The sequence below is a fragment of the Lygodium microphyllum genome, chromosome 1 (assembly GCF_053477565.2).
Source record: "Lygodium microphyllum isolate KBCC chromosome 1, Lygodium_microphyllum_v1.1.10, whole genome shotgun sequence".
NCBI lineage: Eukaryota > Viridiplantae > Streptophyta > Polypodiopsida > Schizaeales > Lygodiaceae > Lygodium > Lygodium microphyllum.
In genome coordinates this window covers 146,424,673-146,452,121 of record NC_141135.1, presented here as the reverse complement: position 1 = coordinate 146,452,121, position 27,449 = coordinate 146,424,673, and the positions used below count along the sequence as shown (strand labels likewise).

At 42.0% G+C, this 27,449-nt stretch overlaps 1 protein-coding gene and 1 pseudogene across 2 annotated transcripts in view; both read left to right on the top strand.

Annotated features, from left to right (window-relative positions):
• Nucleotides 1–380: 380 nt before the first annotated feature.
• LOC148041782 (cytochrome c oxidase subunit 5b-1, mitochondrial-like) overlaps nt 381–27,449 on the top strand; it is a 47,186-nt gene continuing 20,117 nt past the window's right edge. Inside the window, exons 1-5 of one of the 2 annotated variants that reach the window (XM_087682420.1) lie at nt 381–739; nt 1,400–1,482; nt 1,570–1,620; nt 2,585–2,651; nt 2,746–2,825. In XM_087682420.1, coding sequence (XP_087538546.1) covers nt 568–739; nt 1,400–1,482; nt 1,570–1,620; nt 2,585–2,651; nt 2,746–2,825 — 453 coding nt within the window. In that variant the 5' untranslated portion in view covers nt 381–567. The remainder of the gene's footprint in view (nt 740–1,399; nt 1,483–1,569; nt 1,621–2,584; nt 2,652–2,745; nt 2,826–27,449) is intronic. The other variant, XM_087682414.1, reaches the window with a different exon arrangement.
• Nucleotides 16,836–25,764, top strand: LOC148041784 (uncharacterized; annotated as a pseudogene).

Below are 27,449 nucleotides of genomic sequence, written 5' to 3'. Positions count from 1 at the left end.
TTAGATGGTCAAATTAAGATATGGAAAGACAAAGGGTGTAGATATAAATATAAATAAAAATGAATAAATATATGATGATCTAATATAAATATGTTAGATCATCAAATTAAAATGTGGAAAGAGAGGGTATAAAATATTGGAAAGAGAGAGAGAAAACACATTTACAAAGAGAAAAAGAAAGTATAGAAAAACAAAAAGAAAAAAAAGAAGATAATTTAAAAAAAAATAAAATATGTTAAAAAAATTTGGCACGATGTGACAAACATAAGCTGACGTATAGCGTCAACCCCAGGCACGAATTGGGAAGATAGTAGGCTTGGAATTCCTATTTTAATTTTAAACGCCAGTCTTTGCCAATCCTAGCTGCTATAAGTTACAGTATAAGGATGGATTTCGTAAGCACTCGGAACAAGGCATTCAATGAAATCTGAGAAGAAATACATGTTTCGATGAGTCTCTCCTCTCGGCCAAGAAGGAAAGAGCAAACATCGTTCAGGCACAACCCTTTCTCAAAGCAGCCTGTAAAACCTTACTCTAATCTTTCCGTGTCTATCTATCTGTGCTGCAATGTGGAGGTGTGCGAGCAGACGGCTTGTGCCCGCTGTTTGCAACTCGCGGGCTGCGGCCCCCATCGCGGGATCTCGTGGACCTCAGCAATGGCTCCAACCTGCCGTTGCAGTTTCCCCTTCGCGCCTGGCGAGATGGTTTTCTGCACAGCCTCCCACTGCACCCACAGAAGGTAAACCCTGTCCCTTGTTCCTTATCAGAGAAAACAGTTATGCCTTTAGTTCGGAAGCACATACTTCTTGTCTTACCGTGATCCCATGTCCAGACACTCAGAAATCAGAGAATTTCATTGGATCCTCAGCTCTCAGGAATGCACATTATTCATAGCCGTTATCCAACGCATGTTCCCATGCTCTTGAAGTATACGCTGGCTAGAACATTGGCTTCACGCTTATTCGTTTCAATCCTCAAGACTGTGTGCAGCCTGTCCAATGTCCAGATGTTCTCGATCTGTCTAAGCATACGGCTTGAATGTATTTCGTATGCAAGAGAGGGAAATAAAAAATGCATGCAGAAGATTAAAAGAGTGTACAACTAGCGGACTCTTTCCTTTACCGAATCATGAACCTATGTTGAAATGGTAGCAAAGTACCGCACAAGACAGGGTTAAGTTTCATAGCCAGTAGGAAACTGCGTTATTGGGGTAATTGATTCTGTGCTACATGATTACTAGAGAAGGTTGTTCACCGGAATTTCTCCAGATTGTGCCTCCTGTCACCAAAATGTACTTTGCAGTTCAAAGAGGAAAGAACAAGAAATGCGTGCTCAAATTTTAACACTTCATTGGGGTGATTCTCGCCCCATGATTACCTAACTAAGTCCGCACTTGCAGGTACAAAGATGGTCACAGAGGATGATATAGACCTAGCAATTGCAACTGGAGTTGAGCTGGAGGAGCTGTTGGCTGAGCGCCAGGTAAATTGTAGTTTCAGTGCCTCATTGATGATCTTAAAGCTTTTTTGGATATTTTGAAGATAATGTCAACCCTAAATATGCTTGCAGGGGAAGAAGCTTTTTGATCTGGACCCTCCTCGCGGTCCTTTTGGGACAAAGGTAACATCAAGAGCTTGAGCTTACTGTAGTTGTGACCTGACATCTTTTCTGTTTTTACCTATGTGGAATCACCAATTTGCTTCCCAGTGGCGTGTGAACTCCTAAAATGAGATAGCTCCTTTTTAAGTTTAGACCTGATTCACAGTAGGCCCTGACAAATAATTATCTTACATTGGTGTTTTGAGGTGAACCGGTACATATATTATATTGTATATTGATTTGAGTTGTATATGCCGAGATGCCATGATCTGATTACCTTCTATATTCTAGTGGAATGATTGCTATAGTAGAAAAAAGTGAAGTTGGTGCTGAATTTGTGTCTGTTTTGCATCTGCTTCACCACAATTTTAGGAAGTTGATGAGCACAAAGCAATGTAGCTGACAATCTGCTTCTCACAACTCTGTTACTTGCATAGTTTCTATTGTAGTATGTCAAGGTCAAAGCATATTAATTGTCAAGTGATGTCTGCATTTATACTGCTGTATATGTTTCATGCATCAGGGTAAGCAGCACTTCCTTAGGGTTGTAGGTGAGTGTGTGCAAATCCTTGGCAGGTTATACAAGTGTCAAGTAGTATGCCAAGGTCAAAGCATATTAATTGTCAAGTGACGTCTGCATTTATACTGCTGTGTGTGTTTCATGCATCAGGGTAAGCAGTACTTCCTTAGGGCTGTAGGTGAGTGCGTGCAAATCCTTGGCAGTTCATACAAGTGTCGAGTGTGCTGTTCTGTTAAAACTGGTCTTTGTCTAAGCTTTTGTAACGGATTATAATTACAGTACTGTAACTTAAGCATTATGAACAGTGAGCAATAAATAGCTCTGATCTAAGGCATGCAGGAGTGGGAATATTCCAGCTATCAATGATTCTGTTACACATAGGACAATGCATTAAAAATTTTATGTTGATTCATGATACCTGTTCTTGTGGGCTACAAATTTTGATGGGGTTTCTTTTCCTGCCAGGAGAGACCAGCTATTATCCAGTCAAGGTATGATGAGCGGATCGTGGGCTGCTCAGGAGGAGTTGGAGGTGAGCTTGTAGCTTAGCTTGTTGGATATGCATATTGTTAAGTTGATGCATCAGGAGAGCTTACACCTTCCTTGTCTTTGTTCTTTTACTCCAGAAGACGAGCATGATGTTCTCTGGTTTAGGTTGAAAAAAGGAGAGTTGCATGAATGCAGAGTTTGTTCTCAGGTCTTTAAGGTAAGAATGCTAGATTTTCCGTTTTCTATTCTCGGTAATGTCAGTGCATGTGCTTATGCTTAGACCCTTGAAACTCTCGGTATCTCAATTTTGGAACGAGCTAAGCATTTGTCTTGTTTGTGGTGAAGCTCAGATCATTTTTTAACATGTGTGAGCTGATTTGATGCAGTAGTTTTTCTTTTCATGAGTCTCTCTTGTCTTACCACATACTATGTCTATATGCATGTTGAAGGGATGAACTTGTAATGTTTTTCCTATAGGATAGGCATTAACAGCTTGCAAAGCTTGTTGCCTCGAAAGGCAGACTTATAGAGCAAGTTAGCAACTACCGACTTTGAATAGTGGTGCCTAAAACACTCTGTAGGAGTTAGCTACTGAAGCTTTCATGTCTATTGTTTTGGAAAGGTTACGATCATCCTAATTAGTTGTTCTCTTTGATTTCAAGTGAAATATTCTCACCTTTCTTCCTCTCATTGTGTTTTCCATTAGAACGTAAGAGTGGACTACAGGCCCTCTTGAATTGCACCTTACTGTTCTTGCTTTAAATGGATACTTTTTGGAAGGTTTTTGAGGCATCATGCAATTATTTTTTGATTGGTTTGGTGTGTTAGTTCTATCATTGTTTTTGTGCCAATTTTTTGAGCCTCCCAAAGCAGGCCCTTCTAAACAAGAGGCTACTTAAATGGCTTTTGTTGAAGATTGTGGCTGTAACATGAAGGGCCGTTGTATAACTTACAACCCAAGCCTCAAAATGAAAATGAACAGAACAATTATGGAGATGCAATAATTTGCAAGGACAAATTAAGTCGCATCAACAAAAGAGTCAGAAATGTGCTAGAGTGCACAATTGGTTTTGCTGCCCTGAAGTATAAAATAGTTTTTTACAAAACAATATATTGCATGCTTGAATAGCTTCCCATCTTTTTTTCTAGGTGCTTGTTCCATTGATTTGATATCACTTTTGCAATGCATATATGGGTGGAACATAGTGTTCTTATCTAGTGCTTATGGCTTTTAGTAGGTGCTTATCCTTGTAATACTATATCGATGGTAGAGACTCCACTAGGCTATTATATTTCTTTGTGCAAGGCCACTTGCAAAGCATATGGGCATTTGTTTTAAAGAGATTGATATTCACCAAATGATTTAATATGCTCTTTGATATTTGTAAAGGACTAGTACCACAAGTCACCCGATCTCTAGCTGTAGGGTGTTGAGAAGAGTGCCTAGTAGCCCTTTCCTTGGGAGTGAATTACTTTAAAAGCATACCTTTTTAATTTGAAAAAAAACCATCGATTTAATTTCCACCTAGGATCCAACTTGCACATGAAATGACACAACGCAAGCTATATGCACGAATATAAAGGGATTGGACATCATACTCATCTCCTAGCCATGGAGCCAAATGGGGTCACCCTCAAGCTTTGGAGCTAGTTGTACTTTGGGTCATGTCCACATTCCAAGGACTAGTATTGTATACTACTAGTCCACACCATCTTGGTATATAGATGTGTTGGCCTAAGGGCCAAGAGTCTAAAAGTGGTGATTACACAATGATGTGCATAATAGGGCCTTGAGTTTTATAAATGGGGCTTGGTTGTTGTAAGCTTGGAGTGTCCTTAGTGCATTCACACTAAATCACTTTATGATCACAATGACCAATGCTACTAGTGTCCATTTGTATGCCCATGGGTTTAACACTTTTTTCTTTATGAATGATTGTTGTCCTAGAAAGATCCTTGGGAACAAAGTTGGAAAAATGACTTTTCAATGAATGTACAGGCTCCCAAGTAGCCTTTGCTTTTTGGTGGTTTTTCCACTTGACCAAATACTTGGGATAAACGGCCCAACAGGATCATTTTTCCCTGGTATTTGGTTAAGTGGAACATAACAAACAGTGCCCTTGAGTTGTAGGACTTGTTCAATTAGAACAAGCAATTCAACTTCTCCTAGTCTTGGTTTCTAACAACTCATGTGGAACATTTGGTGAACTTTGATCTCCAAAGGTAAGTTAAGTTTGCAGGACATGCTATTTATTTTCTTAGTAATTTGAAAAGTACCACAATACCTTAAAGATAGCTTATTGCACTTATTAGTAGTCACCTAATCAGAGTTCTTTGGGATTTTAAGGTAAATCCACATGCCCTCTTGTAGCTTTTGTGGAGTACAATCTTGGTTAGCGCAAAATGTAGCATGATCTTGGGCTGTTTTAATACTTTTCCTTGCAATCATCTACATTTCCTGTATATCATACATATCTTATATATTGTGGTTTGTATGAGGTAATCCAAATATAAAATCCATAGAAATGCTACTCTTCTTATTACGAATTTGTAAAGGATGTAACATTTCTTGCTTGTTTGTGTTGATTAACTTTTTTAAGATGACACAATGGACATTGATGTTTGTAAGAATTACCAATCGACTTGGACCCCATCTCTGCCTTGCTGAAGGGCGACACCAAGATGGTATCAAACTATGGCTTGCTCATGTGTAGCCCAAGGCTGAAGTCCAATGTATACTAGGGTGTCCCATGCTCAGCACGTTATGATGCTCATGTAAAATCTTTTTGTAGGTATCTCAATTGTCAAGCCATAGTGACCGAAAATGTTTCATCCTATTTCATGTTTCGAGGTTTTGAGGTTTCGTCAACTATCTTGAGGTTTCGAGGAAGAAAATAGATCCATAAAATGAAAATGTTCATTTCACTTAGATCATTGAGTTAAAAGCCTAAAATCAAAACATCCATTTAAACTATCGATGAAAAAATTAGCATTCATGACTCACAAATCAAAATTGGTAGGCTATAGTATACATATAATATATATCATAAAGTGAAAGTAGAAATTGATATTTATGAGTGAAAATTGTCAAAGAGAAGCAATGCGGAAGTGAATGACCAAGATAGAGTGAAGTAAGAGAGAAAAGAAGGAGAGAGATAGTGAAATGCAGAAAATTTGCAGTGAAGAATGTTGTATAAGGATGTTGAAATATACATGGGTACAGAGAGAATATCTGCATATATCTTCACCTCAAAGAGCTTAGTCTCCATCAGCCTTGAGAGCAGTCTCCACAGTTTGCAGCTTGAAATTTGTGAAAACAATTGTTGGAGATAGTCGAAATTAAGGCCAATTAATAGGCCAAGAAAAATATAAAAAATAATACAAATCGGTTGCATTTAATGTAGGCGATTGGAGAGTAGTTGTTTTACTTGCACTGGTCAATTGCAGGAAATCTGGCCGATTGTGCCACGTGGCACTTGTGCTCCTTGCCACCTGTTGCACGAACTGACTACCACATGGACTAGAGAAATTGCAAAGAAATTGCTCTGATCTGAAAATTCTTGCTAGTATCCATTGGGCAAGAGCTCTCTTCTAGATTGGTTTTCATGACTTTAGGGATAAGTTGTGCCTTTGCCAACTTATCAATCTATGCTTGCATGGTTCCAAGTTGAGCCACTAGCTCACAGAGAGTTGTAGAATTTGTTGTTGGTTCCTCTATCACCTTCTCCTTTTCCTTACTAGAACTACATTCTCCTTTTTAGGCTATAAGGTTTGCCATTGTTGTGTGATTGATGGGTCCCAGCTATGCATGCACTCTTCTATTGATGCTCTAATAACCCTTCATACTCTTTTGTAATTGCCTCATTCTAGCTTTCAATTTTCTCCATTTCTTTGTTGACCTTCTTTTAGCAATCCGAGGCCTTGGTTCGTCAATTCTCTTAGAAGAAGGGGAAGGACCAAAAGAAAAGGGAGGAGGACAAAACTAAGGACAAAGAAAAGGAGTCTACTTGTCACATTTGTGGCAAAACAGGTCACTGGAAGAAGGATTGCCTCGACAAGGAGAAGAAGGAGAAATCTTCAAAGGATTCTGGAGCGGTGGTTGCTCTCTCATCATTTACTTTCCTCCACTTGGAGGTGGTTGAAGATTCGACCTTGATAACTTCTGATGTTGTGTTAACGGCCCCATGCTCTCGGGAGTGGATTGCTGACAGTGGTGCCTTACGACACATGACTCCTTTAGTAGGTGTTTCTCATTTGCAATTTTCACACGGACAGATTTTCCTTGGTGACAATTGGTCTATTCCTATACAAGGACCAAAAACATGCATCTTATTCTAGATGGATGAGGTGGTGCCCATACATTGAGGTACTTTATGTGCCGGCCTTGGGGTACCATCTACTTTCAATGCACAAGATTTGTACCCTTGGCCTCTTGGTGGAATTTGATGTGGATTCTTTTTGATTCTTGATCGAGAATCAAGACAGGTTCTTTCTTTAGGATATGAGGAGAATGGAATCTACAAGTTGTAGTTTTCTATTGCCTTGACTTCTCTTCTTCTTACCTCACAAATTGAGTCCGAGCTTTGGTATGCCTGTTTTGGCCACCTCAATTATGATTACCTTCGAAAGGCATCCAAGGGATAGTTTATTTAAGGTTTGTCGGATACTATGGTGAGCCAACAGCCTTGTGTATCCCGTGGAAAGCTGACTCGTGATATTGTTCCTTGCAAGGCTTCGAGGCGGTCTTCAGTACCCTTGGAGCTTGTTTCTACTAATCTTTGTGGACCAATGAGGATGGAGTCTCTTCGAGGGAGCTTGTATTTCATGCTAATTGTGGATGATTACAGCAAGATGACATGGGCTTATTTCTTGAAGGTGAAGTCGGAGGCTTTCTCCAACTTTTAAGGATTGGTTACTCTTTGAGGAGAACCGCTCAAGCCGGAAGCTAAAGACCTTATGATCGGATAAGAGCGGAGAATTTGTTTCTAATGAGCTTGCTCGTTTTTGTGCAAATCATGGTGTTCACTAGGAGTTTGCCAATACAAACACCTCTCAGGAGAATGGCTTCTTGGAGCGGAAGAATCGCAATGTGATCAAGATGGCCTTAGCATGATGGAGCATTGTCAGACACTTCAATGTCTATGGGTTGAGTCTGTGGCTATTGCAGTTCACATCCTTAATCATTCTCCTTCTTCCATTGTTACTGGTAGGACTCCATATTAGGCATACTTTGGGTCTAAGCCAAATGTTTCTTACTTTGGGATGCCCATGTTGACATTCTAAAGACACAACATGACAAATTTGAAGCGGCTTCCAAGTGATAGGTGTTTGTGTGCTATATAGTTCGCACTCTCAAGGCTACCAATTGTATGATCCTGTTGAGCGAGATGTCTATACGAGCTGTGATGTTTGGTTTATGGAAGTTCCAGCCTTAGAGGGGGTGAGGAACACCTTGTTCTTGGAGATCCTGATAATAGCTGGTCACCACCAACTGTATAGGTTCTTTCGATGGTAAGGTGTACAGGTTGTGGAAGGCTTTCTATGGCCTTAAGTAGGCTCCCCCTGCTTCGAATGAGAAGATTGACTCGTTTCTCCAAGAGAAATTAGGGTATCGGCGTTCTAAAGCCGAACCTCGATTGTATGTACACACCTTAGGTGGAGGTCATGTATTGTTTGTCCTTTATTTGGACGACTTGATTGTGGCAAGTGACCATACTTCGATGGTCGAGTAGAGGAAGGCAACACTTTATGAGAAGTTTGAGATGACATATATGGGACTTCTTCACTTCTTTCTAGGTCATGAGATCTATCAAACTCCGAGTTGGAATCTTTCTTTCCCAACAACGGTATATAGAGGAGCTCTTGACTACGTGTGAGATGGAGGGATGCACGTCTCTTACAACTCCTATGGACCGGAATTGGAAGGCTACAACTCATTCCGTTTCTCCTTTGGTAGATGCTACCCAATATAGGCAGTTGGTTGGCTCCTTAATTTGGCTTTTGAATACCCGTGTTGACTTATGCTATGCTATAGGTGTGCTGGTCGGGTTCATGAGCGAACCCAAGATGGTCCATTGGCAAGCTACTCTAGAGGATTTTGCGGTTCCTACAAGGGACTCCTAATCTTGGGATATATTATCCCGCTGGTGCAGGTACTACAGACTTGGTACTTATAGGATGGAGTGATTCAGATTTGGTTGGTGATGTGGATCAATAGAGGTCTACGATAGGTTATTGTTTAAGCTTGGGTGCTGGTGCTATTTCATGGAGTAGCAAGAAGCAACCCACGATTGCCCTCTTCGACGGAGGTAGAGTATCGGGCGGCGTCTTCTACTTCATGTGAGAAAGTGTGGCTTCGAAGGCTCCTAGAGGAGCTTGGCTACCCACAGACAGGTCCTACTATTTTACAATGCAACAATGAGAGTTGCATTGCCTTCGCCAGGAATCCTGTGTTTCATGCTCAGACGAAGCATATTGAGATCCAATACCATTTCATTCAGGAGAAGCTCCTTGATGAGACTATTTCCTTGGTCTATTGCAAGACAGAGGACAATCTTGCAAATTTGTTTACCAAGGCGCTTCCCCACGCTATCCTTCAACAACACTCCAGATCCCTTAGCATTCTATCGTGTCCAGGATTTGAGAGGGGGTGTTAGAGATTGGCATTCTCCTTGGACACGCACGTCCCTTTTAATTGCTCCTCTTGGTCCAAGACCATAGTAACCAACTCTTCCCACGAGTCTCAGATTGCCTAGAAGCAATCAATGCAAAATAAAAACCATTGAAACAGGGTAGTAATTGTGAAAGAAGAGTTATCGCCATGTCTTCAAAAGTGATCACCTTCCTTGCGTTTATGGTCCGCATCTGTACTTCCAAAGAAACTCGCTTCATGACAATCATCCAAAACTACGTCTGATCCAGCTCCAACCATATCTCCCAAGCCACGTCAAATGCTCAATATGAGAGAGAACAATTGTAGTACATGAGAAATAAAAACAAGCAAATGCGAGCATTGAGTTTGTACCAATGTGCCCAAGCCTTTGCCAACTCCACCTTATCATTGGAAGAGAGTTTGAACTCGTCTTGTGAAGAAGGACGAATAGCCTTCGTAACAAGCTTCACCAAATTATATGACTTCAAAATGACAAGCATCATGACCTGTTAGATGTGGTAATTCTCGTCATTGAGCTTTTGATATGATGGAAGTGTTAGAGATCATAGCCTGTTTAGGCAGCTGCACAGTCAGCAGCAGCAGTCGGACCAGTAGCTGCTGACTCGGACTGCCACGTGGCAGTCCGATTGCTTGCAGCCGTTTTTACCAGGCTGCGCCCTATTTCTGGCGCCCCGTTCTAGGTGGTTTTTCGCCTATTTATTGTCGACGACTTCGGCAGTCTACCCATTCTTCTCTGTCGCAGATTACAGACCGGTGCCGTGCAGATTTGTGTCTCTGTTCACAGATTTCAGACAGCAGACAGTGCAGACTGCAGCAGACTTCGAGGTGGACAGCAGGTCGCATCGTCGAGGTGGAGACACGCAGTCCAGTGCACTGCACCCGTGTATATCTTTGTATTCAGCATTCTTTATACGGCAGATCTTCATTGTACACTGTCTCTTTCTCTCCCTTTTTCTCTCTGCGTTCTCTCTCTCTCTCTCAGTCCTACGCTTCCGCACCGCTGCACTCTGACATGGTATCAGAGCAGTGTTTGAGGGCTGACTGAGTGCAGAATCAACCTGAAAAGGAGTTTTTATCGCGACACAAATTTGCGTTTTTTGCGTTTAAGGGCAAACAGGAGGGTTGCGCCTTGGAACAAGGCTGAAACGAGTGTGGGCGCACAGGAAAGGAGTACAGGTGGTGGATTTGCTGCTGTTTACTGCTGTTTGACGCGGAGGAAGTTTGAGTTTTCAACCTAAAAGTGCAGGTTTTGCTTTTTCATCGTCTCCGGCGGGTGAAGAAGCTTCGGGACGCGGAAGAGCCTTAGCAGGCTGAGTTTACTCAGTCAGAGGGGGCTGCTTTTGCGTTTGAGAAGGCATTGCAGGTGAAGATGTCTACAGAGATGGACTTGGAGTTCCAGGCGATTATGGATCGGAAGGTGCCTGTCTTACTGGCTCTTCCTACAGATCAGAAGCTCGACGGCAACAACTACCGCATTTGGCGCGTTATGATGTTGGCCATTCTTGAGTCCTATGATTTGGCGGAGTTGGTACAGGAAGATATTGACCGGCCTTCGGTAAGAGATGAGTCCAAACTCTCTTCCGATGCTCGTGCGGAGTTGGCCAGGGCCCAGTCTCATTGGGACAAACTGAATGCCAGGATTCGATCCTTTCTCTTTCTATCATGCACTACAGCCGTGATCGCTCACATCGAGCACTTGACAGTGGCTCGTGAGATATGGCTGGAGCTTGATCAAATGTACAATCGGATGACCCTGATGAAGAGGTTTTCTTTGGAGGTACAGATGCGGACCTTGTCCGTCAATAAGTCTTCTTCGCTAAGGGAACACATTAACAAGCTAAGGCAGCTACAGATGCAGGTTCAGAATGCGGGGAAGCCAATTTCCTCCGAAGACATGGCGATCACACTCTTGTCCCAGTTGCCGCCACGATTCGGTACATTTTACTCTGCCCTTATTGCTTCGGGGTGAGAGTCTACTGTTCGGTGGGAAGAGTTGGTTCCTATGGTCTTGGACCAAGAGGAACAGTTAAAGGGAGAGAATGCTTCCAAGACGGAGGCGTTGACAGGTCAAGCCTCTCAGAAGAAGGGGAAGGACCAAAAGAAGAAGAAGGGGGATAACAAGTCCAAGAAGGACAAGGACAAAGACTCCACATGCCATATTTGTGGAAAGACTGGCCATTGGAAGAAGGATTGCCCTGACAAAGACTTGAAGGACACCAAGAAGAAGGAAACCAAGGATTCTGGAGTGGTGGCTGCACCCTCATCAGCTGCATTTCTACATTTAGTTGTCATTGAGGACGCTTCACCGAATGTTTCTGATGCTGCGATGGCGGCCCCCCAATCTCGAGAGTGGATTATTGATAGTGGTGCCTCACGGCACATGACTCCTTCATCAGATGGTGTTGCCCAGCTGCGACCTTCGCGTGGGCAGGTTCTCATTGGAGACAGCTCTTCAGTTTCTATTGCAGGTCGGGGTAAGATGCAGCTTATTCCGGATGGACGAGGTGGCACCCATACCTCAGAGGTTTTGCATGTACCAGGATTAGGGTACCATCTCCTTTCAGTTCATAAGATTTGCTCCCTTGGTCTTTTGGTGGAATTTGACAGTTCTACTGTGCGAGTCCTTGATCGTGAATCGAGGAAGGTTCTATCATCTGGATATGAGGAGAACGGCATTTACAAATTGAAGTCTTCCACTGCCCTCTCTTCTCTTCTTCTTACCTCACAGTCACAGTCTGAATTATGGCATGCTCGGTTTGGTCACCTGAACTATGACTATCTTCGGAAGGCGTCACGTGGACAGCTTGTTCGAGGGTTGCTGGATATAGTGGTGAGCCAGCATCCATGTGTCTCCTGCATACGGGGGAAGCAGCATCGGGATGCCATTCCCCACACAGCTTCGCGGCGGTCTACTTCACCGATGGAGCTAGTATCTACGGATCTATGTGGCCCTATGAGGAATGAGTCCCTGCGTGGGAGCTCGTACTTCATGCTGATCGTGGATGACTATAGCAGGATGACATGGGCCTATTTTTTGACACTAAAATCAGAAGCTTTCTCGCACTTCAAGGATTGGCTTCTCTTTGAGGAGAACCGATCAGGCCGGAAGTTGAAGACCTTGCGATCCGACAAGGGAGGTGAATTTGTGTCTAATGAATTTGCTCGGTTTTGTGCAGATAGAGGAATTCACCAGGAGTTTGCCAATACCAATACTCCTCAAGAAAATGGTATTCTAGAACGGAAGAACCGGAGTGTGATCGAGATGGCGCGCACCATGATGGAGCACCGACAGACCCCTCAGGTTCTGTGGGCCGAGGCTGTGGCTACTGCAGTCCACATCCTTAATCGATCCCCTACTTCGGCCGTGGAAGGGATAACTCCATTTGAGGCTTATTTTGGGACGAAGCCAGATGTTTCTTACTTTCGGGTCTTTGGGTGTGATGCCTATGTTCACATTCCCAAGACTCACCGTGACAAATTTGAAGCGGCTTCCCGAAAACAGGTATTTGTTGGCTATAGCTCTCAGTCCCAAGGCTACCGACTGTATGATCCCGTCAAGCGGGATGTATATACTAGCCGTGATGTGCGGTTTGTGGAGGTTCCGGCTTCTTCAACGGGTGAGGATCATCCCGTTCTTGGAGATCCAGGGGAGAGTTTGGCTCCTTCTACAGTTCCACTTGAGCCTGTGCCGTTTGATTATGATTCTGTTTCTGACACAGAGTCTACTGTTCCACCGGATCCTTCTGAGAAGTTACCACCGGTGGACATTCCAGAGTCTTCTACTGATGGAGAACGACGAGGGGAGGTTCGGCCTCCTCCTCGCTGGGCCCGTGACACACTCTGTGATTCAGGGATTGAGGGGGTTCCTGAGGAGTGGGGACCGCAGGATGGTCCGCGGCGGTCACGGAGGCACCAGGCGCATTCTTCGGAGCTTGTTTGCTGCAATTATTGTTTGATGTCCCGAGTTATGCAGGATCGAGAGCCCACCTCCGTGAAGGAGGCTTTGCAGTCCGCCCCATGGAAGAAAGCTATGGAAGCTGAGTTGGAGGCTATTGAGAGGAATGGCACTTGGTCACTTGTGCCACGCCCCCCGAAGAAGAAGGTGATTGGAGTCAAGTGGGTCTTCAAGACCAAATATCTCAGTGATGGTACTTTGGATAAGCACAAGGCTCGCCTTGTTGCTAAGGGTTTTGCCCAGCGCCCAGGGATTGACTGTCATGACACCTTTGCCCCTACAGCTCGTATGGCAACCATTAGAGCTGTTCTTGCTTTGGCTGGCCATAGGAGATGGCCTGTTTATCAGCTGGATGTGAAGTCGGCCTTCCTGAATGGTGATTTGAAGGAGGAGATCTACGTTGAGCAGTCTCCTGGCTTTGGTTCTTCAGATGGGAAAGTCTACAGGTTGAAGAAGGCCCTGTATGGTCTCAAGCAGGTCCCGCGAGCTTGGAACGAGAAGATTGATTCGTTCCTCCAGACTCAGTTGGGATATCGGCGGTCCAAGGCCGATCCGCAGCTGTATATTCACACTTCCGAGGATGGTTTGTGCTGTTTGTATTATATGTTGATGATTTGATTGTCACAGGTGATGATGCACAGCAGGTCAAGGAGACAAAGTCAGCTTTACATCGGACGTTCGAGATGACGGATTTGGGGCTACTCCATTTCTTTTTAGGCCATGAGATTTATCAGTCTCAGAGGGGGATCTTTCTCTCCCAACAGAGATATGTACATGAGCTCTTGGTGACTTTTGAGATGGAAGATTGTTGGGCCCTCTCTACTCCTATGGATCTGAACTGGAAGGGCACTTCCCATTCAGCTTCTCCTTTGGTTGATGCTTCCCGCTATCGACAGTTGATAGGGTCTTTGATTTGGCTTCTCAACACGAGGGTTGATCTATGTTTTGCTGTTGGGCTCTTGGCAGGGTTCATGAGTGAACCTTAGACGGTGCATTGGCAGGCTGCTCAGAGGATACTTCGGTATCTAAGGGGGACGTCTGATTTGGGGATTCATTACCCCGCAGGGACAGATGGGTCAGATCTTGTACTTGCAGGTTGGAGCGACTCGGATTGGGCTGGTGACGTGGACCACAGACGGTCTACAACAAGTTACTGCTTTACTTTGGGTGCAGGTGTTATTTCATGGAGTAGCAAGAAGCAGCCCACGGTAGCCCTTTCGTCTACTGAGGCGGAGTATCGGGCCGCATCTTCCACCACATGCGAGGTTGTGTGGCTTCGGAGATTGTTGGAGGAGCTTGGGTGCCCCCAGACTCGTCCTACATTGCTGTGATGTGACAATGAGAGTTGCATTGCCTTGGCAAGGAATCCTGTTTTTCATGCCCGGACGAAGCACATTGAGATCCAGTACCACTTCATCCGAGAAAAGCTTCTGGATGAGACCATCACTGTGGAGTATTGCAAGACGGAGGATAATCTTGCGGATTTGTTTACGAAGGCGCTTCCTCAGGCTCTACTTCGGCAACATTCCCGATCCCTCAGGCTTCTGCCCTGTCCAGGCTCTGAGAGGGGGTGTTAGAGATCATAGCCTGTTTAGGCAGCTGCACAGTCAGCAGCAGCAGTCGGACCAGCAGCTGCTGACTCGGACTGCCACGTGGGAGTCCGACTGCCTGCAGCCGTTTTTACCAGGCTGCGCCCTATTTCTGGCGCCCCGTTCTAGGTGGTTTTTCGCCTATTTATTGTCGACGACTTCAGCAGTCTACCCATTCTTCTCTGTCGCAGATTACAGACCGGTGCCGTGCAGATTTCTGTCTCTGTTCACAGATTTCAGACAGCAGACAGTGCAGACTGCAGCAGACTTCGAGGTGGACAGCAGGTTGCATCGTCGAGGTGGAGACACGCAGTCCAGCGCACTGCGCCCGTGTATATCTTTGTATTCAGCATTCTTTATACAGCAGATCTTCATTGTACACTGTCTCTTTCTCTCCCTTTTTCTCTCTGCGTTCTCTCTCTCTCAGTCCTACGCTTCTGCACCGCTACACTCTGACAGGAAGAGCTAGTAAGATGGGCACCTTCTAGTCCATGATCGCTTGAAACTTTGTCTTGACCTCAGAAGACATCTTCACCTACAATGCTTGCACAAAACACAAAAAAAAGGCCCCCTTTGACTGTGAGAATACAACCTACTAGGGCTCTTGTTCATTCGTCTCGCTTCTTCTTCACCTTGATGAAAATGTAAAATTTGCACTTGGAAGGCCTAAAATGCAGCCTTCTTCCTTCTCTAATAGCAAAAACTAGTAGCAGCTTTAGCGCTAAAGTCTTCTCCTTTCTCACACCCCCACGCTCGCCTTAGCCTTGTTTTGATGTGCAGCCCTCCTACTCGCACTTGAGCATTGAAAACGCAGCCTTCTATTGCAGTGAAGTCTCCTCTTCAGGTAGGTCCACCCTTGGTCAGCCCTTTAATACTCTGATACCATGTTAGAGAGAAGCAATGCAGAAGCAAATGACCAAGACAAAGAGTGAATAGAGAGGAGAGAGAGAAAGAGACAGTGAAACACAGAAAATCTGCAGTGAAGGCTGTTGTATAAGGATGCAAAATTATACATGGGTGTAGAGAGAATATCTGTGTATGTCTCCACCTTGAAGATCTCAGTCTTAGTCAGCCCCGAGGGCAGTCTCCACGGCTTGCAGCTTGAAATGTGTGAAAACAATTGTTGGAGACTACTGAAATTAGGGCCAATAAATAGGCCAAGAAAAATGCCAAAAATAATGCAGGTTGACTATATTTAATGCAGCCGATTGGACAGCAGCTGTCTGACTTGCACTGGTTGATTGTAGGAAATCAGGCCAACTGTGCCATGTGGCACCTGTGCTCCCTGCTGCCTGTGTACGGACTGATTGCCACGTGGACTCCTTGGAGAAACTGCTCCGATCTGAAACTGCATGTCCAGGAAGTCAAAAGCCTAAAACCAAAACATCCATTTAAACTACCAATGAAAAAATTAGCATTGATGACTCACAAATCAAAATGGGTAGGCTACAATATACATATAATATATATTGTAAAGTGAAAGTAGAAATTGATATTCATGAGTGAAAACCTTGTAGGGAGGCATTTTCACTTGAGGTAAGGTCCAAGGTATATTGTCCAAGATTGTGAGTTAATTTGCATCTGTTAGTTTTGTAATAAATGTTGCTGTTGTAACTAGGTTGTAATCAGGGAATTACCATCCATCCATGGAAGGAAGACTGGTTTCATAATGAGTGCCGATTGATGCGGAGGTACCAAAACATACATAGATCCATATGATACCATAGGTGGAGGTGAAGACATTGAGACACAATAGCCCTGTTCAAATGTCAGATGGGACTCAACATAATGACTGGATGGTTCACTAGGTAAAGCCATAGAGGCAAATTGCAGTACGAAACAATCCACACTCGAGTATGTTTGGGATGCGCTCCTAGAGGAATAATCGGAAAGTGTGTGTGGGAGGTTGAGCCTCCGTCACATGTGAAGATGGAGGAGTGTGTAGAAGAGGGGGAGGATGAAGAGTAGGAAGAGATGAGGTAGAGATGGAGGGATGGAGGACGACAAGGTGGAGGGATGGAGGAGGAGGAAGAGACGCACAAGGAGGAGGAGGTGATGGTGTGTGCAAGCTGGACATAGAAAAATGTGTGTTTTAATAGCAAAACAGCCCTTATGTTCTTTTAATAAAAGAAACATTTTTTTTTTCATTTTGCAACCCTATTTTGTGAAATGAAACAAAGTAGGAAGAGATGGTGGAAGTGATTGGGCATGCAAAGAGGGTGAATAAATATAGACTACAAAAGCAAAATAGGTTCCATGTTTTTTTAAATGAAAGAATTTTTTTTTTTTTCATTTCGCAATTCTATTTCGTGGAACAAAAATGAGATGTTTTGTATGTTTTAAACTTTTGCGATTTGCTAGGAGGAAACACATTGTTTTGGTTACTATGTGTCGAGCAAACATACTTTGCCTTATTTGAATAATAATTCATTATGAATGGAATAATTTTCCACCATCTTTCTTTCAATAGTTAGCTTTTGGGCGTTTGACCTGTCAAGGTGTCTTGGGCTACCAAGTCCATCTTGGACTAATTGCCAAATTCTATCAAACTAAAGATCATTTTGGCAATGCCCTTTGAGATAAAGATAGAAAACAATTGAAATTTCGAAGTAAGGACAATATCTTGGGGATTCGACTAAGGGTATTGGCCATAGTTACGTGAAACGGCCTGAAACAGACCCTAATCAGGTTCGAAACCTCGAAACTTTTGATGATCCTGGCGAAACGCATTTCGACAGATGAAATGTTTCAGCCTTCGTGTTTCGGCGCCTTGTGGTGTTCCAGGCAGGATCGGAAAAGTTTTCGAGACGTTTTGGGATAAGACAGTCAAATTTTGGCGATACGTTTTTTGTTCGTTAAATTTAACGGTTGGAATGTTTTACATAGCATTCTATGTTACTAACGAAACGTTTCGTTCCGACCTTTAAAGTTAATGTTTCAACTAAAAAAAAAAGCTTTTTTTCGTTTCGTATTATTCTTCTCGTATGAAGACGATTGCACCACGCATACTCCACACTTGCCTTGAAGTCGACCGGTGTAACGGACTCTGGAGCAACATATTCAAATCTCCCTCTTTTAAGTCGTCGATGCCAAACATGGAAGAAGGATCCAGAAAAAATGACCCTTTCTCTTCCTGTTTCTCTCTTTGATTTCGCACCTACCTCATCAGCAGTGAATCGAATGATGTCTCTACACTGTGCTGTAACCAAATCCAGTAAATGACTCCAGCCCAGTGGCCCACACAGTGCAGAGGCTGCAACAGAGAATCCTCTCTCTCTCAGAGTAATACTTCACAGTGGACACTCACTCTCTGTTATAATGATTTTAATAACAGATAACAGATTTTGATAACAGATAACATCTCTCTCTCTCTCTCTGACATGAACCACCAAACACACACTCTCTCTCGCCTTATTCTTATGCCAGGTCTGATTACTCATGAATGTTGAGTCATTATGTATATGACAAGTCACAGAACTCTCTCTCTCTCTCTCTCTCTCATAAATAATCTCTCTCTCTCTCTGTAACAGATTATTCACTTGCAGGTTTGCCAGATCAGCCTCTCTCTCTCTCTCTCTCTCTCTCTAACCTCAAGCCTCTCAGGAACCTATACCTCGAACCTTATCTTGATTCCACTAAGCATCAAGTGAACTCATCTCACTCAAGGACCAAACCACAAGTCACTTCAATTCAGCCTAAACCTCAAACATTCACATCTCGCACACACATTCAGCTCGAGCTTTAGCACACTTCAGCAAGCCTCCAACTTCAACACACTTCAATTCAGCTTAAGCCTCATACACTCATACATCTCCCTTTCTCCCTCCCTTCCTCCCTCTCTCTTTCCCAGAAGTGAAATTTCAACACAATCTCTTATCCTATAATCTCTCTCTCCCCCCCCTCTTGTTACCTCATAATGAGGCCTCAAACCATGGAAGCCCAGCTAAATGAAACCCCGAGAGAGAGAGATAACCCAAAGTGACTAGTGGTGGCAGCAAGTTAGCATTGTTGGGACCTACAATAGCAAGGCGGGTGGAGTGAGACGCTTTTGAGTGTCGCTTTTGTGGCATCAAAAGACGTGGAGGTGTTGATTGAGTGATGGCGCATCTCCTTAATGTCCTTGGCCATGGTATCAAAGGTTGCGACAAGATATCACCAGAGGATCGTGCTCACATGGCAAGGGATGTCAGGATGTATCCTGAAACTAGGCCCCCAAAGGACACTCACGTCATCTGAGCATTAATGTCTTGAACTACAACCGTGACTAGTGGAAGTTGAGCTCGTGAGAGTGGAGCAAATCAGTCTGCCACTTTTCCTACGACTGCGACAAGCAGTGGAACACAAGGTACATCATCCATCCCTTGTGGAAAGCAAGGCAATTTGTTCACTGCATGGTACCCACAAAGGGAGGCTCAAGTAGATGTAGCTGTCGCATGTTTTTTTAACTCATGTGGAATTTCATTTAAGGTGGCACGATCTCCTTTTTTCAAGGAGATGGTTTCTGAAATAGCTCAGTTTGGACCTTCCTACCAACCTCCCTCTTATGATGCACTACGTGAGAAACTTCTACAAGAGGAAGTGACCGGCGTAAAGGATGCCATCACACCAATTAAACAACAGTGGGATACCTATAGGGTGAGTCTCATTGGTGATGGTTGGTCTGACATACGCAGCCATTCCTTGGAAGGTGTCCTTGCTGCATGTCGTGGCAAGCCTCTATATATAAAATCCACGGAGTGTGGTCCCTAGCAAAAGACAGCTCGTGTCTTATGTGAGATGTGGGCTGAGGCTATTGAGTATATTGGACCCAAGAATGTAATTCAATTTGTCTTTGATGGAGAGGTGACAAATAGGGCTACAGGTACCTTACTAGAGCAACAATATACCCAGATCACATGGAGTCCATGTATGGCCCATTGTCTTAATAATTTATTGAAAGACATTGGAGCATTAGCATGGACCAAGGGTACAATTGTTACAGGCAAGGAAATCATTTCTTTTGTCACCTGCTATCATTTCTCTCTAGCCTTGTATAGGCAATTTGCCAAAAAGGAGCCACTAAAATATTCAGAGATGAGGTTTGCCTATAATTTCCTTATGCTTCATCGGCTATACAACATGAGGCGAGCTTTAAAACAAATGGTTGCTAGTCCATCTTGGGCATCATGGTCTACTTCAAACTAGCTTTGGGCTAGTTGTGCTACACAACGGTAACCCAAGATGATCATTGGGAGGAAGCAAAGCAATTGCTTCTTCTATGCTTACCCATGGTAAATCTCTTGCGGCAAGTGGATGGTGATGTACCATATATTGGTAAAGTGTACGAAGCAATGGATCGTCTCATTTAAAACATCCATGCGCTTAATCTTGCTCCACCCAAGAAACAAGAAATTGAGGAGCTTGCAGTTAGTAGATGGAACCAATACTACTCAACACTTCATTGTGCTGCTTACAATTTGGATCCAGAGTTCCAACACAAGGGAAAGCAACTCCAGTCGGATGCTGAAGTAACTCGAGGTTGGAATACCACACTTCAGAAATTGGTGGCAAGTCTTGAGGAACGTCAAGAAATCAAATTTCAACTTGCTAACTACCACAACAAAGAAGGCTTGTTTGGCTGGCCTGATGCGTAACGTGATAGGTAATTCACAAAATGCTTAGTTTTTCAATTTATATAAAGTTTTAATATAACTTTTCTAACTAAACATCATTTTGGATTGTTGTAGATTCCATGTAGGTGCAGTTACATGATGGGAGAACTATGGAGCTGATTCTCTAGAGTTGCAAAACTTGGCTATCAAAATCTTAAGCCAAGTTTGTGCATCTTATGCACTTGAAAGACTTTGGATCACATTTAGTCATGTACACACCAAGAAGAGAAACAGGCTAGGCACTCAGAAGGCTGATGATTTAGTCTTTGTTAATGCAAACTTGCGTTTGCTAACAAAGATGAAATCCGAGTATACTCGTGATCTTTATATTGGATTTCATAAAGATGAAAACAATCCAGGCTCCATGCAAGAAGTTGAAGATGAAGAGGAGGAGGATGCCGATGAAGAGAATCAAGATAATGAAATTAATGAGGATGATGAAGGGGAATAGATTCTAGATGAGATTGATGTTTGATGTATTTGTATTTTCTTTTTGCTTCTTCTTGACATGTCATTTGTATTTCGCTTTTAGTTTTTGATGTTTAAACTCAGCCTTTATATCTTTGATGTATTTGTATTTTCTTTTTGCTTCTTCTTGACATGTCATTTGTATTTCGCTTTTAGTTTTTGATGTTTAAACTCAGCCTTTATATCTTTGATCTTTTGTAAGTTTGGCCTTCCCTTCGTTATAAATTTAGAAAGATGTTTTCATTCTATATATTCCAAGTTTCAACCTTTAGCTTTAAGTTCTTCAATACTTCAATATTGATAAATTAAGTTTTCTTTCAAGTCTTAGAATCTTTTTAAGTAGAGTACTACACAGTATGAACCCCTCGTATCTCCTTGATGATGTGGCATTCCCGTTCCCGTTTCGCCCCTTCTAAAAATTAACGTTCCCGTTTAGATGTTTCCTGCAACTATGGTATTGGCAACCATATTAATTGCATTCTTTTGGCTATGGATTTCTAAGTCAAACTCTTGCATTAGCTCTCTTGATCTCGTCTCATCAACATGGAGATCGGGCTTATTGCACATGCATTGTAAAACATGGTGGCCAATTCAAATGATAAATGGGGCTCTATGCAAATAATGCCATCGAATTTTAAGCACATGGATAACTATCAATAAATTCTTCTCTTGAATGGTATAATGCCTCACTAATGCAACATGTTTGCCATCCTAATAAAGAATAACACTTACATCATAATCACTCGTATCATTGATAATTCGTAATATTAGTTTAATAGTAACCATTTTTTTCTTGCTTTGGATATTCTTAAGTAAATGTTTTAAGGCTTCAACAATATGAGTATAGTCCTTAATGAGCTTTCAAAAGGAGCCATCAAAACCCAAGAAAGCTTTTACTTGTCTTATGGTCCTTTGAATAGTCTAATCTAGCACTAGTCAAATGTTTTTGAGATCAATACATATGCCATTAGTGGTGGTGATTTGTTCGAGATATAATAGATTTGTGTGAAAAAATTTGCACTTGGGATAGTTTTGCAAATAATTGCTCGTCTTAAGAGACGTAAGATGATACATAAGTGCTTTGCCTGCTCCTCCAATGACTTACTATAAATAAGTATATTGTCCAAAATGACTATCCACTTTTCAAGGTTCGAATGAAAAAAATCATCATCTGTTGGAAAGTCATAGGAGCATTTTAATCCAAAAGGTATGACGAAAAATATGAGTTTTAATGCTTGACTTGATATTTGATTTAGTTGTTAATAAAATATGCATATGTGAAGTGTATGTGTTGTGCAAGTCAATTAGAGTCACAAGGATGGGCCAAGGACCTTTTCAAGTCATTGGGTGTCAAAGACAAATGTTGTGATAAGTTATGGTCTTGTACTAAATGGTGCTTGGTGACAAGTTTTGGCTTAGAGTGTTTTATTGGCCATTAATGTTGGTGGTGACATTATGAACTAGTTTGCTTGATATTTGATTTAGCTGCTAATAAAATGTCCATACATGAAGTGTATGTGTTGTGCAAGTTAATTAGAGTCACAATGATGGGACAAGGACCTTGAGAAGTCAGTGGGTGTTAAAGACAAATGTTGTGATAAGGTATGGTCATGTACTAGATGATGCTTCATGACAGATTTTGGCCTAGAGTGTTTTATTAGCCATTAATGCTAATGGTGACATTAGGAACTAGGCATGAATTAATTAATTAGTGCCAATTCAAGGGCTAATAAATGCTCACGATTGCTTTGATGACAAATTGGCTAAGCCATTGTTGGTTGGCATAGTGAATTGCTGGAAATTGGATAAGGAAGCTTGCCACTTGGCAAAACTTGCCGTGTAAAGGGTGGGAAGGCTATTTTGGGCTCGAGGAGAGAACGGAAGGCTGATTTCCAATCGTGATCAGTTAGGAAGGAGGTTTTACTGCTTTGACTGCTGATTTGGGGCTAATGTCTGTTGAAGATCATGAAAGTGCTGCCTTCTCCTCCTCAGTGACATTCAGACTGCCACATTTTGTTGATTCAGGTCATTCCAGCCTGTGTTTTCTGACAAGGAGTTGACACCAGCCTGTCACATCATCTTTGCAGCCTGCATTTACTGATTTTCTGCAGTCACGTGGCTGCCATGTCAGCATCTGCAGTTGCATTTCCAATTTTTGCTGCTGCCCACATCATTTTGATACTTTTCTCAGCTGACACCCATTGTTCGAGCTGTCCCAACATCATCTGGCTGTAATAAAGGATTCTTAACCTAAACTGATTTAGCCTAATTCTAGCCTATGAACATGAAATTGACAAGAAATGGACAAGAAATTGGCAAGAAACCATAGCTAGAACTGTCATTAACTATGAAATGAAATGGTTACAAGGGGAGAAACAAACCAAACTTCTTGGTCCAAAATATGATGATCCCAAATTTAGTGGCTACTTCCCTATTTATAGGTAACCCTAGTCTAACCCTAGCAAGCCTTAAAATTCTTACATTACAAACCATCCCTTCTCGAAAAAGACTTGTCCTCAAAGCTTGGGAATATAGAAAGAATTACAATGAAGGTGATGGTTGTAAACTGCTAAAACCTGTCCAAACAGGGCTATTGTAGGAGAATGGTCATAACTTTTGAAATACATGTTGGTTTTCAGCATATGAGATGTCATAATGAAGTAGACATCATATAGTACCTTCGCCAACTGTAAAGCTTGCAAATTGATTGAGAAAGTCAATTTATTTTATGATAGAAATTTTGGACTGCAAGCTGCCCTGCCTTTGGAACACACTTTTCCATATGTAGTAACCATAGGAAAATCATTAAAACTGCAGCACCCATTTATGAGTTATTACCTTGTAGGCAATACTCCAAATAAAGATATCAAGTACCCCCGGGATCAAAAGGAAATCCCTCAAAATAATAGTCACAATCATGGGTACTTGTCCAAGAATCATGTATATCATCTATACCTCCTGGGTCAAATGGGAAACCACCCAAGAATTCATGATTACCACCATGAATATTGGGATCATAGAGAAATGGGGCATCTGAATCATATGACATGTCAACACCATGATCATATACGTGAGAATCAAAAAGAGCATGATTAACTATAGGCTGATGTATCTCATCATCATAAGTATCCTCAAGTAGATCATCATCATATGAGTATACATTCTCATCCATTTTTGCAAATAACTCTCTTTGTAAGCCATCATCACATATCTCTGCATCCTCATGCTCTTCATTGTCTATTAAACACTCTTCTTCACTTTGATCTTCATCTTCTTGACTATCTTCATGCTGAAATTCTTGCTCTTGGTCTTCTTGTTCTTCAGCTTGGTCCTCTTTCACATCTTCTTCATTGTCATCCTCTTCTTGAGTGCTGTCTTCTTCATTAGCTTCCTCATTTTCATCTATGCTGTAACCTCCTTCAGTTTGCATGGTATACAATCTTGCATTAGTTACCATAGGCTGATCATAATGATTTCCTGCACTACATGGTTCATGCTGTCCATGGTCAACTAAATGTGGCCGGAAATAAGATGTATGATGCTCATTTCCATAAGATTGCTTTTGAAAGCATTCATGACAACTGCATTTGACATTGCTATGCTGCCCATAAGCATAGGCATTCTCATAGGTATGGTTATAAGTGTGCTGCCCAATGTCATTTAGATGAGGTTCCAAAGAAGAAGCATATCCACCATGCAAATAAGACCCACCAAAATAATCTTGCTGCTGCTCATATGTATCATGTTGGTGATCATAAGCATAAGAGTCCATATAAGCATCATGTCTATTCTCAAAAACCACAATAACCATTGACTTGACAAGGAGGACTGCATACATGGTTCTCATGAACAAATCTATCATGGACATAACCATTTTTTTGATGCTTAAATCCATTTGGAAGTGGATGACTTTGACCATCTTGGCACGAAACATGATATCCATAATGTCCAAAAGAACTCATAAAACTCTATCCATTTGAAGAAGAAGAGGCATAAGGTCCATAGCCATCATATCCATAGATCGGAGTATCATAGGAAACACTTCCATATACATCAGTGCCATTCTCTTTTTCACGAGAAATACCATACGCATAAACATTTTGCTGAACTCTAGGCGCTTGTTCTATGCACCTATCAACAAGAGACACAAGCTCTTCAACTTCTATCTTCATTTCCTTGACATCTTTGACCAAACTGTCCATTGTAACCATACTGTCTCGGTTACCCCTATGCACTGTTTTGGCCATAACTTGAGTAATATGGATCCGAATGAGGTGTTTGATAGCTCTAATCGAAGCCCACGATGTCTAGCTTCAATTAGGAATCCTGGTTTTAATTTTGGTGTACCAATATCCCATTCTGGAAATGATTCTTTAATCCTGTCCACAGTAGACAGCACCCTGTTTTACCCTATTTATGCCCTGTTTTGACCAAAAATCAACTTCATACCAACTCCAAAGCTTAGATCAGCATAATAGGCATTTGATAGGGTCTCTTAGGCATCAAATGACCCTGCATTAAATGCATAAGTACCAACACCAAGTCCTCTGCAAAGCTGTAGGCATAACTCATTGCCAACCCAAAGCATTACATCACGATCTTCATATAGTATTCCATGATACATTGAAAAACTGCTCTGTTGTAAGCCCAATTGACATACATTGTATACTCTCAAAAAAGCATTGAAAGCTCTACTAGATCACTTCAAGATAGAACCAAATCAAGAATCCATAGCTTGAATTGATGGCCATTTCAAAGATTCCAATGGGTTTGAATTATACCAAGTAGATGCAAAGAGAAGAGAACCCGATTGCTTGACCTTGCTTATTGTACCTTTCTGAAGTAAATCTTATTGAAGGATGCCAAGGGAATACTCAATCTTGAAGAATACTTGTTGATGCTAGCATTGGAGAGCTCAATAGCATAAAAAGAATCCAAAGCTTGGAGAAGAATCCCAAGATTCAATAGGTCTTTGTCTATACCTTTCTGTCCAAGAAGAAGGATGAAGGAAAGAGTGCTCCAATCCTTGAATTTAAGCTCAAAGCTTACCAATCTTGGTCATTGAAGTATGGTAGAAGCATCTCGAGATTGAAAGAAGTAAAAGCCCCAAAAGATTGATCAAAGATTTGATCAAAACTGGAAAAAGAAACCAAGATGTCCATAGAACCTCCACAACCAAGCTTGCAAGAGCTTGAATCCAAGGTATGTCTTCATTCTTGCTCCATTAGTTGATGTAGATGATGAAGATCAAGGACATGAACCTCTAAGAGCAAAGATTACTTCAAGATTTGAGAGATTTCTCAAATAAAAGCTTGTTGTCCATGATTGCTATACCTAGGGTTTCCATAGCTTCAAGAGATCAAGAAAGGGTGAAAGATCAAGTGAAAGACGGTGTATACTCCACAATAGCACTCCATTTGTCCACCTAATAAAGAGCATAGCATCCACTCCAAGCTTATACAACGTGATGATAAAGATGACAAAGTAGCTCCAATAGCTATTCAATCTCAAGCTTAAGACTCATATTTTCATCCTATATAGGTCTCATGAGGAGTAGAAGTCATGGGAAGGAGATATGAAAAGAAATCTCCATGGAAGCTTTCGTAAAGAAGCTTGGAAGAAGCGAGAGAAAGCTTGTTACAAAAAGTAACTCTTCTTTTTCTCAAAGTAGTAGGGTTTTTGGTGTCCTCCAGCCATTTGTGGCTCTTCTTTGTCCAAGGAAGCTCCAAAATGGCCCTGAAAATAACCACGACCTGCTAAAGTGGCCATAAGCCTCCATTTTCCACCATATCCCTATCAAGATACTCAGAAATAACCATGGTTGAAAATGATGAAGCTTGTTTTGTCACTGTTAAGATATAACCAAGTCCTGAAACTAAATTTCTCCTCCAGTTACACTGTGTTGTAGCTTGTAATCAATCTTTCCATGAAAAATGATCTCCCAAGCAAGATCAAACCATGAAAATGATTGAAATAAAACCTTGCCTTGGATGAAAGCAAGGCTCTGATACCAATGTAATAAAGGATTCTTAACCTAAACTGATTTAGACTAATTCTAGCCTATGAACATGAAATTGACAAGAAATGGATAAGAAATTGGCAAGAAACCATAGCTAGAACTGTCATTAACTATGAAATGAAATGGTTACAAGGGAAGAAATAAACCAAACTTGTTCCAAAATAGCATGATTCCAAATTTAGTGGCTGCTCCCCTATTTATAGGTAACCCTAATCTAACCCTAGCAAGCCTTGAAATTCCTACATTACTCTGGCATTAATCTAGACTTGGCGATAGCAATTGGAGGACCCAAGAGACCAAGTGGCAGTTGCTTTAGGGGCTGATGGCAATAAACTAGACCCCTACAAGAGCTTGTGACAGCTAATTGAGCTCCTCTATGAACTTGGCTGTTGGTTGTCAGACATTTACAGCAGGGCAGCAGCTGATTTGATCAGATATTGGCATCAAAACTCTGAATTTTCTCTCTCTCCAGCTTCCTCTTTATTT